We start from the raw sequence: 12,794 nt of genomic DNA, 5'->3' as shown, positions 1-12,794 counted from the left end.
TTACGGTAGATTTAGATAAAACGAGTGTTGTATTTAGACGATGAGGGCGGTTATCTGTTAATGAGAAATGGTTCTAGATGGCAAACGTGTTTCAACCGCCAACTCCTACAGATATCTTGGGTTTGTATTCTCATATACATCAAAGATGAACCAGTGTGTCACAGATCTCGCATCAAGGGATAAACAACCAATAATAGAAATATTTCGCAATCTACGGAAGATTGGTTTTGTTGACACTTCCGTTTTCTTTAAAATATTCGATACTAAGATTCAACCTATTCTTTTATATGGTGCGGAAATATGGAGTGTAGACAGATTTGAAAAAAAAGAACAAGGGCATATCATGGCTTGTAAGAAGTTTCTTAACGTTGGTTTGTGGAAAAGTACTATCAAGGCTTGTACTAGGTACATCCTGTATAAAGAGCTTAAAAGTCTCCTGGAACCAGACAAATACCTTTCCATTATTGCTGAAACAAAATATCGAAATGTTATGATAAGGATTAATGCCGGGCAACTAAGACTTAATGTAAACGAAGGTAGATGGGCTGATAGTGATGTACGTCTACGGCTCTGCCCCATATGTGAAACAAGTATAGAAAATAAATATCATTTTACTTTAGAATGTGAATATTACAACGATATTAGACAACTGCACCTACAAATTCTTTGCTAAAATCAAATATGCATAAATGTACAATGCTGCTGTCATCCTCATGTTACCAATCTTTTTAAAGTGGGGAGATCCTTTATAAACTACAAGGCAGATTGGGCGCCGGCCCGATCGTTGATATTGTGATGGAGGTCAACCCGTTTTGACCTCCACTAAAGGGATTCCCCTCAGTGGAGGTATTTTTTGTTTTGCCTGTCATTCATATCGTCAGTTTTTCGGTATTTCTTTTTTCAAATTTAATTTTGGTAAACCATTTGTGATTAGGTATCCCCTAAAGTTTTAAATTTTGCAAAGTTGACTTTACCTGCCCTAAGGTTTGCTGTTGTGATAATACATTGTTTGGTGTTTGGTCTCTACTTACGAAGACAATCAGAGGAAGAGCTACTCTTGGGCTGCTTGGTTCCGTGTTGAGAGAGGCAAGCACGGCACTGTGTTGTGCTGCTAGGAAGTGTCTCTGGTTGGTAGGTGTCTTTAGGACAATCTTCACATGCTGACAGGTTCCTTGTTAGACTCTGCCCAGCAGTGCACACCTCTATATAACATATAAAAGAAAGGATGAAATCTTTGAAAATTTGATGTTTTTTCACAACGCTTGTTTATTGTGTGACCATTGTCACCGAACCCTGATGACTTGAATAGTATTCTTAATGATTGGATAACGTGGGCCTGACTCGAATAATGCCTGAACATCATAACATGCCACTACTGCAGTGTAAATATAAACTTTTCCCCATAACAATAATGCTTACTGATGCTACAATTTGTTTTATGTTCAGAGCCAACCCTGTCTGTCGTTAACCCATCACTGCAGTTCTTGCAGGTCGAGAAGGTTTCCTCTGTGCTGGAGCGGAAGGTCCCCCGCGGACACACGGTGCAAGTCTTGTTATCAGACGTTTTCTGTTCATAGCCATCAGGACAGAAAACTGGGGGAAACATGAAGAGAAATGATTATGTCACAGAAATAAAGAATTACGTTGACAATTACGTTTCTGTAACTGAAAAACATGACACACAAAATATTAGTAGAAGGTCATGGAATACAAGCAGTAAGTCATCTTTCAGTTTATGACATGCAGATTACTGCAGTTTATTTTGATCATATATTTTGTCCATATCTTAGCACATGGGGTTTTCAGCAGACATTAATGTAGCCACTGGTGTTTGTGGACTGAGTGGTTTTCAAGAGGCTATCATCATTGTTTAAAGCAGACATTCTGTCTCAGAGGAGAGGAATAAAACAATGTTTAGGAATAACACATATTTTTCAAATCATCCAGCTTGTCCAATGAACAAATGTTTCTGTTTTGTATGATCGGAATCAAAATGTTTTTTTCCCTGCAGGTCCTGGATCAGATAATATCCTGCCTACAGTAAAGTTACCAGGTATAGGTGTTATTGGAAATAAAATTAGTAATGTAACTCAGCTAAGATTCTTGCTTGTCTCTATTGCACTGAAGGGGAGAAATGGATAAACAACACCTACATTTACAGTCAGTAGCGTTTGTGGATTCTTCAGCTTCAGTTGTGTAGCCGTCCTCACACTTGATGCAATGTCTCTGCAGCTGCGTCGGCTGGAACGTCCCTACAGCACACGTCGTGCACACGTTGCTGGCATTGATGTATCTGCCACGGGGACATTCAGCTGGCAAGCATGAATATATAGATAGTGAGGACATGGGTCACGTTCATTATATCTGTAAATAATCCAGAATATAAGCCATAGGTATCCGTTGGCATTTATAAGAAATAGATCACAAATGTAATTAGAAACATTGTTGAATTTTGTCGGTACTCTGTCGATGCTCAACTCGATAATACGAAAAAATGCATGTGAGTATAAGTGTAAGAATATGTCTGATATCAACGGCTATGGATGTAATTCAACTAACAGTTCTTCTTTTGCACATACTGGATCACTTTGTTTATTAAAACCCAACGACTGATTGTATGATGGATACATTTAACTCTGAAACACTTTACTAATTGTTGGATGGCAAACCACTGACCAACAAATAAACTGATAGGCATTAAAGCATTACAAGGATACAATTAGCCTAACATTAATGATGCTATTGGATATATAACAATCAACACCATAAGCTGTATGACAAAAGGAAGTATTCACTTGAAAATTGAATTTGACCAAACAATTGCAAACTTTGTCAATGAAACACTGCAAACTTCAGGCCTTGTTTGTTTTCATAGTAAGCCACCATCAAACGTGGGTGTGAACATTTTTTTTATTATCGTATTTGATTGTGTACGTCCATGTGACAAGGGGGCACGGGTGGAGCCGCGATTCGCTGAGCAGAGTTGCGTCCCTTGGACACACCAGAAACTTTTAACTGACGTCCAAAAGAAACTATACCAAGAAATAAATGACATCAATTCCTGTTCGATTCGGAGACTGGAAATGAAATGCTATTTAAATAAGTCACCCAAAAACAACAAACATTTTCCGGTGACTTAATGCCGTTGAAGATGTGATTACCTAAAGACTTGCATTTTGCCATAATGACATATAGACACGGAATGCACATGCTAAACTGGTATAGATACCACAACCAGGAACATTTGTGGCAGACAGGGCAGACAACAGTCAGGCCAAGGCGTGGAAGACCGCTTGGAGCCACGTCCATTCAAAACCGTCAATTGTGTGTTCTCACTGTCCCTGTCCATCACGTGACGTGAATGCACCGACGTGACAGATTGAGATGAGCCAGATTGAGATGAGCCAGATTGAGATGAGCCAGGAGGGTACGCCAATGGCAAATGCGGGATGGGGGATGATTTTTATTCTCTGTTGAGAGCAGGTTTTGTCTGTTTATAGCTGATGGTCGGCAATCTGTCTCTAGATGTCAAGGTAAACGTGTTGTTCCGACATGTGCCCAGGAAGTTCAATTTTTGGGTGGGGGACTTAATCACTTGAGACAACCTTAATACACAGAGGAATGGAGATGAATCTTTGCGACCCGTTTTGTTGCCATTTCAAAACCATACATCAGCACTAAAAACTTTTGACTTGACCCTAAGACCCGTACAAATGTCCATTCCTCTTTTGTATTTCTTTTTTCCAAGCTTCATAAAAATCCAAACAAAGAGAAATGTTTTGCTGGGTCCAGCAAATGGACCACCGACTCAACGACTATCCGCAATCTTTAACTCAATCAAGGCAGGACTCTCTTTATATTCACAGAAAGTATTTCAGAAAAAATGAATTGATACTTCTTTGATTTCTGTCCACAATTGTCAATTCTGTCAAAACATTTGACTTTTCAACTTTAATATGCCACATTACAAAAAATGAAACTATTCATTCCTTGATCCATGGGACATTTGTTACTAAACGTAATGTGACCACAGGTATAGTTTAATGTCTCCCTTCAGTGGTTCAGGACAATTTGCCAAATATGATAACAAATGTCAGGAGAATTTTACTGAGAAAACAATATTTGAAATGTTGGACTTTCTCATTGACAACATATATGTAAAATTTGGGGGTAAGACCTTTAAGCAAGAAGTAGACATCCCCATGGGCACCACTTGTGCCCCTCTTCTTGCTGCTTTGTTTCTTTATGCATATGAAATGGAATATCTGCTATCCACAGGGAGGACATGTCCATTATAAATTCAGTGTATACTTTCTTTGCTTAGACTTAACCTATTGTTGGATTGATGTTTTGACAGTGACAATGTGGATTATCACAGTTTTACCCCTATGTATATATGTGGATCATTGTTCCTCAAACAGTTTCGACTTCTTTGGAGTGTAATTGGTTTCACAACACGCCAGAACACCCCTCCCATTAATGTCTCCATATATCTTTTGAACATACAATGTGTTTTTAATAGTTTTTTTAAAGTATTGGTATAGTTTCTTTTGGACGCAAGTTTTGATATTATGCCTGAAAACTGTTTCGGAAAACTTTTGTTTTTTGTCACATTTACATTCATCCCAGGTAATGTACAATATATCTCGAGTCCAACAACCTTTGTCTGTAAATTGTCAGACTGTCAGCAACTGAAAAAACACCATCAGCAAACATAAGAGCAAATAAATTTTGAATAATAGGGGATAAGTAAATTCCATGCCAACCGAATTCCACCATCATACAAAATAACTGGTTCCTGAAGATAATACACAGCTTGGGATTCAAACTGCAACCTTGACGTGTTATTATATATCCGATTTATTCCTACATTCCTAAAAAACATGACTTACAGTGCTAAATGCCTTTGTGAAGTACGAACATAGTAATTAAAATCTAATTTTTTTCTTGCATATCGAGGACATGCAAGATTTATGTCCTCACAGAAGTCTGAGGAGTTTTTCTAATTATAATGATGTGATATAATTAGATGTTGACTAATTTCGTTAAGTAAGCGCGGTCTGCAACCTACCAATGCATTATGTTTGTGAATTTCGAAAAAAACAGTTAATAAAAGTGGAGATGGATATTTCCCCCCATGTTTCAAACATTTACATAATAACTCATTCATTTATTCATCATTGTTAAACGCCTTTGTGGTTTCCAGTTGAAACAGCAATACTCCCTGTTTTACGTAAACATTCCTGATATAAGGCTTCGACAAAAGTTCTTGACATACCTCAATACTCACTGCTTTACGTAAATACCCCCTGAACTATGGCAGCTTGATGACATCTTACAGGGGTTTCAGAAAATGTCACATGTGACCCAGATTAGGTAGTGTCAAGTACATGACCAAAAAGTTTACATAATTTCAGTTCAAACCAGGGATAAAGTACGTTTGGATTAGTGAGATTTGCTTGATAAATTTACATGGTATATTTTGGAACGTAAATATGGCCAGGTTTTGACAGATCCCTCTATATATCCTTCATCATTCAGTTTCATACTTATAGATTACATGGTGTCCAGATATTGCACTAACAAATATTCTACTCTACCACAACGTGATACTGACGTAAGCTACAGCCGGACGACGAGGTTGTCTTGGTTCCTTCAGTGTTTTTTCCAGTCGGACATTGTGTACAGTTGTCTTGTAAATTGCGCGTCCTGTAGTAACCTTGAGCACAATCCTTGCACGATCCGTCATCCTGCAACTCAGTGCCGGAAGGACAGCCATCTGCAACGTGGAATATACATTTAGCAATACTTGGTAGTAATAGACACTGTCTTGAAACTCAGTGCCATAAGGAGAGGCATCTGCAACATGGAATATACATTTAGCAATACTTGGAAGTAAAAGACACTGTCTTGAAACTCAGTGCCAGAAGGACAACCATCTGCAAGTTGGAATATTATATTATTTATCCTCACATCAGAACAATAATCAGTTAAAAGTAAACCCATTCTCAGCCTTATGGTAATTGAAGTTCCCAAGTGGACTAGTGCAAACTGTATCTCACTAGAAAAAAGAGATATAATATGTAACTGTAATTAAACCTTATATCCAACCCTCCTGGCTACTATACTGAAACGCAAAAGAAACGTCACCCCAAGTAACATTGCATGAAAAGTTGTCATTTAAATATCTGGGTACTTTTTGTCAAAGTTTCTACAATTTAACATTACCTTGTCCAGAAAAATGAAATTTGATGATAAAAAACCCAAAGCAGATGACAATAAAACCGATCGCACAAACGCATCACGGCAACGGCCATGATAATCCGATGCATGGACCATATACAGGCTCCAGCAACGGTACCAGACCACCAACACTATAGATGACCGATCATGTAGTGGAAGACCAAGAGTCACAACCCGACGTCAGGATCGTCAGATTGTGCGATAGCATCTTCAAGATTGCTTTGTTACTGCTGCAGAAATTGCTCAACAGACCGTGGGGCATCTTCCCGAGGCAAGAGGGTAAACTGACTTTAAAAGTCCAGTTTCCATCCTTGCCGAACTAGGCTGGAATTCCTGGGCTCGATCGTAACCCCACCAGTGGCTATTACGAGTTATGTCCCTTCTATACCTCTCCTATGGACCAATTAGAATTAGAAGTGCATTAAATCACGTGAGCAGCTGGATTACAAACATGAAAAGATTTAGGAAATATCTGTTAACAACGAGTTAGCGGTTCACATGCTTTGCAAATCCTGCAGTCTACAGAAATCTGCATGACAGTTTACGAACCGGATTTCGATTTCGTTGCGTGATTTTGATTGGACTATGCATAGACTCGTTAGTCCTGCCAAAATGTAACTCCATAATACCAGCCTAGTTCGGCAAGGGTGGAAACTGGACTTTTATAGTCAGTTAACTCACTTGCCTCGGGAAGATGACCGTCGGGACAAACCAGCAAAACATTAGTGCGGACACTGTGCGTCGACGATTGACGAGCACACACCTCCACTGTGGAGAAGAGTCCTCTTCTCAGACGAAAGCCATTACTGTATTTTAACAGCAGATGGCAGAGCGAGAGTCTGGTGACGCCGTGGGGTACGTTATTCAGATGCTTGTGTTGTTGAGAGAGACTCGTGGGTAGGTCCGAGCATCATGGTGTGGGGTGGAATTTGTCTTGCTCAATGAGGTCGGCTCTGTGGACTTCCAGAACATCGGTCCAGGGAGAGGCAATGGTGTCACAGCAGCTCGGCACATTAATCAAGTCTTGAGACCACACATCATACCTCATTTGGCACGTCGCCGCAACCACGAGTTTCAGCATGATAACGCCTGTGCCCACACTGCGATAGCAACAAGAGACTTCATCCAGCGGAATGGCAGTCCCGGTTTAATTTCCATTGAGCACCTGTGGGAAACGTTCAAAGACGGCTGAATGACGTCCGACCAAGGCCGACAACTGTAGCTGAACTGCGTCAGGCGTTCCTCAGAGTGTGGGCTCAAGTGCCTTCGGCCTTCATCAACCGCCTCATCCATCCCATGTATCAATGTTGCACGGCAGTCATCAATGCAAATGGCGGACCCACGAGATACTGACTAGTGATGCCATGTTCTCAGAGACTAGTTTTGTGTTTCACTTTAAGAACATTTTACACTTTAATTTCAACCTTGATGATCAGTTTTGCCAAGTTTCATCTTTTGAATATGTCTCAAAGTATGTTTACAGTGTTTAAACAAATGAGGTTTCTCATATATTTAGCCATGGTGACGTTTCTTTTGCGTTCAGTATATAATTGACTATAAACGACTCATAGCTACATATTTGATAGACATTGATCAACGTGATGAACACAGATCCTACATGTATTATAAAGTGACATTGCTTGACAAATATAGCTAGCTGGACGTTTAATTAATAGTTAACATAAGAATATTATTGTTTTGTTTGGTTGGATCTGCACCATATTTCTTGGGTAAGTAATTCACCCATAGCTCCTTGTAACCAGAGTAGACTAACAGAAACAAACACAGCATAATCTCCTGTTTCGTGGGATATTAGCGTATCTTCCAGTTTGAACACATACATGTAGCTCAAGCAAAACAACAACAACAACATCCAATCTGAGCAAGCGCCACTTTAAATTATTTGATTGTCACACAGCTAAGATATCAAACGATACCTTGAATTGAGAATAAGATTTACTACCCTCTTCCAGAAGACAATGCCAATCCTGTTCAAGACTGCATTTCAGGCATAAATTCTGACAAAATCGATCGATTATGACATATACACTGGTGTTCCCAAAGGTGAACAATAAAGATTTACATTGTGGGACCCAATTACTTTTACCATAATTTAAAAGGTAACATTTTTCTGAGAAGGGACGATCGGACTTACTCAAACACTTTATCCAGTAACCAATAACTCTTTTATTCATAAAGTGATGGAGGATAACGTCAACATTCAACTCGAACCATGTTGTTTGATGTTGACGATTTGACACCGAGAAAGCGCTTGCACGCCAATGTATATATTATTTCTATTTCATCATACTGGCGTAGAACCCAGACTTCGGAACCATGGAGCAAAATTAGAACTATTGTCATATCAAACATTTTAAAATTTTATTTATGTCATTTTGACCATAAGTTTAAAATTGCAAACATTATCTTTTTTCCTTGTAAACTGGCATCAGAGAAATGACTTGACAACAACAGGTTTCTAGAACAAGTGATGCTCAAATACTTGTCGGAAGATACACACTCGAACTTTAAGCCTTTACATAACCGAATCTCTATTTTTGCCAACCCTTCACCTTTCTAAAAAAAACACCTTAGTTTTATTCAAAGTGACGTCTAAATCATAGTCACTACAATTCTTATAGAGAACATCAATGCGCTTCTGAAGTCCACCTATGGTATCGGAGATTAGAATAATATTGCATGCAAGCAATAACAGTATAACTGTGTAATATCAGGATGAAGTGGTCGAGAATTCTGTTCTACATCAGCAGCTAGTTCGTTAATGAACATCGAAAATAGAATGGGGCTTAACACACAACCCTGGACACCCTGCGTGTGTTGTAGCATATATTGAAATATTGATTAAGCTATTGATACAATTATGAAAATTTAGAATGATGTAACCAACGTTCTTTTCGTTGTAGTTTTCTTTACCTCACCTGTCCTGAAAGTGTCGAGCCTGTCCTAGATTGTACCAACGTCTAACGTCAAGACATACTGTGTTTAATATTAAACTGCAGCGATAACTGAAATCTGTGTTCTTCTACACTTAAAAACAATAAACGTACAGGGCTCTGAGACACAGGTTGATTTCACATTAAACTGTACTCACTGAAACATTTAGCTTCATTGTCTGTTCCCTCCACTCTGGTTCTCTTGAGCAGAGGACATGGGTAGCAGAACGACTGGCCCTCCTTCTCCTGGTAGTAGTCACGTGGACATGGGCTACAGCTGCTGCCTTGGAAGTACTGACCAGCTGGACATTTGTCTGGAAATACAAATTTGTCAGTTTGACCCGGAATAAACAGAATTAAAATAAAAGTACGGATGAAGTTTATTTCCCTTCAGCAAACAAACAACCTAAATTGCCAATTATTAATAATGTTTTTAACCTTATTGCACGTAATTCTTGGAACGTAATTGCACGAATTGCCTAAGACACAAGCAACCATTCAGATATGTAAGCAGGTGTTTGAATCTCAGTTGACCTGCATGATTGCAAGCCATGGAGTACAGATTCCTTTCCTTTCTAAGAGTTGCGTCTGAATCAATCGGAAGACACGTCACCGGCCATCAAGTGAATGAATGAGTGAATGAGTTGCGTTTAACACCGCTTTTAACAGTATTCCAGTTATATCACGGCGTGACAGCTTAATGCGGGAGGAATGCCCGATGTGATGCAGGTCTCAGACATTTACCACCTCGTTGAAACCTACTAGTATGGGTATGGTGCTGACAAACCTCTGAAACAATCGGGGCGACCAGGAATTCGAAACAACAGTCATAGGTTTCTTGCGTGCCCAAGGGACGCAACTCTGCACAGCGAATCACTATCAAATAGGGATGCTACAGAGTGCTCGTGAAAAGGTGAGCGTATCATGCCCCACCAGTGGCGACCGTCACAAATACATGCAAAGGCAAGTTAATTGCTGACCTAAACATACTCGGGAACACACAGTTCAGGTAAACATAGGGAAACGCATCAGACATTATTGTCAAATTTGGGACTAAGTTGGGTTCATTTTGGTCCCCTAGTCCATTTAATTTCTTAGTTCATAAGTTTTGTTACGTTTACTTACAAACCTCGTTAGAAGTATAAACGCTAATCTTTCTGTTATACACCATTTTTGTCTGGCCAAAAAAGATCATGTTTCTCATTTAACCGCTCCTGTTATGCTCTTTTTGTTATTTTCCCCGCTAAGTAAGCCTAAGTGAGCCTGACCACATCGTGTCGAAGGGTGGTCATGTCGTTACCCTCGACGTACTTATCGACACAGCTAGCTAGCGTCCTTTAATCGTGTCTATGGTTGGTCTTGTCTTTACACTAAACGTACGTATCCACACAGCCTCCAAGCATCCCTAAATCGTGTCTCCCGGTGGTCTTATCTTTACACTTAACGTACTTATCGACACAGCTAGCCAGCGTCCTTTAATCGTGTCTTTAGGTGGTATTGTCTTTACACACTTAACATACTTACCCACACAGCTGGCAAGCATCCTTAAATCGTGTCTACGAGTGGTCTTGTCTTTACACTTAACATACTTACCCACACAGCTGGCCATCGTCCTTGCACCGGGCTTGAGAGTGGTCATTTCTCCACAGGACTTGCAGGAGGTCTGTGACGAAATATCTGAGAAGGTGCCTACTGGACACAGCACGCACATGCCGAGAGTGGAGTTGAAGAAGGACCCAGGACCACAGGCAACTGGAAGATACAACAAGTGGTCAGTTCATTCTCTTCTTACGTGCAACAAGTAAATCAGTTTGTGAGTGAGTAATTATTCCTTGTCACCGTATCAGCAGCCTGCAGCAATTCGCGGCGAGAAACTGTCTAATCTGACCTTATGTAAAGAAACATAATAAAAGTGATGCTGAAAATCACTAAAACAACAGTCAAATATCACATTGAAGGGTTGAAACAGACTGTCCAGATAAAAATCTATATTTTATCACAGTTTGATTTCTTTTAAATATCCTAAATTCAAGTGGCTAGAAACTGTTCAAGTTTTAGATAAGGGATGAACATTATCATATATGCGTTGTCTGATAAGTGCAAAATCAACACATTCAAGCAAAATGTGCTTGATAGAATTTGTAAGGGGTTCAAAAAGGTGGATCCTCATCCTTCAATAAAAATGGTCTGTGATAATTGTGGCCAATGCAGTACCACCCTAACGCAACTTCATCATGATGATATACCTAGACCAGAATGGGTGTGACCTCCAATCAGTGGCTTGATGGAGTGGAGTTTATTCATGGTGATATAGACCAGAAAGTGTTTGACCTCCAATCAGTGGCTTGATGGCATGGATTACATTCATGGTGATATAAACCAGAATGGGTGTGACCTCCAATCAGTGGCTTGATGGTAATGGATTAATTCATGGTGATATAGACCAGAATGGGTGTGACCTCCAATCAGTGGCTTGATGGTAATGGATTACATTCATGGTGATATAGACCAGAATGGGTTTGACCTCCAATCAGTGGCTTGATAGTAATGGATTAATTCATGGTGATATAGACCAGAATGGGTGTGACCTCCAATCAGTGGCTTGATGGTAATGGATTACATTCATGGTGATATAGACCAGAATGGGTGTGACCTCCAATCAGTGGCTTGATGGTAATGGATTACATTCATGGTGATATAGACCAGAATGGGTGTGACCTCCAATCAGTGGCTTGATGGTAATGGATTACATTCATGGTGATATAGACCAGAATGGGTGTGACCTCCAATCAGTGGCTTGATGGTAATGGATTACATTCATGGTGATATAGACCAGAATGGGTGTGACCTCCAATCAGTGGCTTGATGGTAATGGTTTACATTCATGGTGATATAGACCAGGAAGGGTGTGACCTCCAATCAGTGGCTTGATGGTAATGGATTACATTCATGGTGATATAGACCAGAATGGGTGTGACCTCTAATCAGTGGCTTGATGGTAATGGATTATATTCATGGTGATATAGACCAGAATGGGTGTGACCTCCAATCAATGGCTTGATGGTAATGGATTACATTCATGGTTATATAGACCAGAATGCGTGTAACCTCCAATCAGTGGCTTGATGGCATGAATTACATTCATAGTGATATAGACCAGAATGGGTGTGACCTCCAATCAGTGGCTTGATGGTAATGGATTACATTCATGGTGATATAGACCAGAATGGGTTTGACCTCTAATCAGTGGCTTGATGGCATGAATTACATTCATAGTGATATAGACCAGAATGCGTGTAACCTCCAATCAGTGGCTTGATGGCATGAATTACATTCATAGTGATATAGACCAGAATGGGTGTGACCTCCAATCAGTGGCTTGATGGTAATGGATTACATTCATGGTGATATAGACCAGAATGGGTGTGACCTCCAATCAGTGGCTTGATGGTAATGGATTACATTCATGGTGATATAGACCAGAATGGGTGTGACCTCTAATCAGTGGCTTGACGGTGATGGATTATATTCATGGTGATATAGACCAGAATGGGTGTGACCTCCAATCAGTGGCTTGATGGTAATGGATTACATTCA

At 39.8% G+C, this 12,794-nt stretch overlaps 1 protein-coding gene across 1 annotated transcript in view; it reads right to left on the bottom strand.

The window, feature by feature from the left end:
- LOC139469407 (uncharacterized) overlaps positions 1-12,794 on the bottom strand; it is a 176,156-nt gene that overhangs the window by 32,629 nt on the left and 130,733 nt on the right. Inside the window, exons 52-57 of the mRNA XM_071251571.1 lie at positions 10,791-10,949; positions 9,356-9,511; positions 5,618-5,779; positions 2,154-2,312; positions 1,420-1,593; positions 1,032-1,202 (exon numbers count right to left, since the gene is read on the bottom strand). Of these exons, the coding sequence (XP_071107672.1) occupies positions 1,032-1,202; positions 1,420-1,593; positions 2,154-2,312; positions 5,618-5,779; positions 9,356-9,511; positions 10,791-10,949 (981 nt within the window). The remainder of the gene's footprint in view (positions 1-1,031; positions 1,203-1,419; positions 1,594-2,153; positions 2,313-5,617; positions 5,780-9,355; positions 9,512-10,790; positions 10,950-12,794) is intronic.

Source organism: Haliotis cracherodii, unplaced genomic scaffold (assembly GCF_022045235.1).
Source record: "Haliotis cracherodii isolate W230 unplaced genomic scaffold, xgHalCrac1.p SCAF_2, whole genome shotgun sequence".
NCBI classification, from domain to species: Eukaryota; Metazoa; Mollusca; class Gastropoda; order Lepetellida; family Haliotidae; genus Haliotis; species Haliotis cracherodii.
The sequence above is the reverse complement of the archived record's forward strand: the minus strand, read 5'-3'. Positions and strand labels throughout refer to the sequence as shown.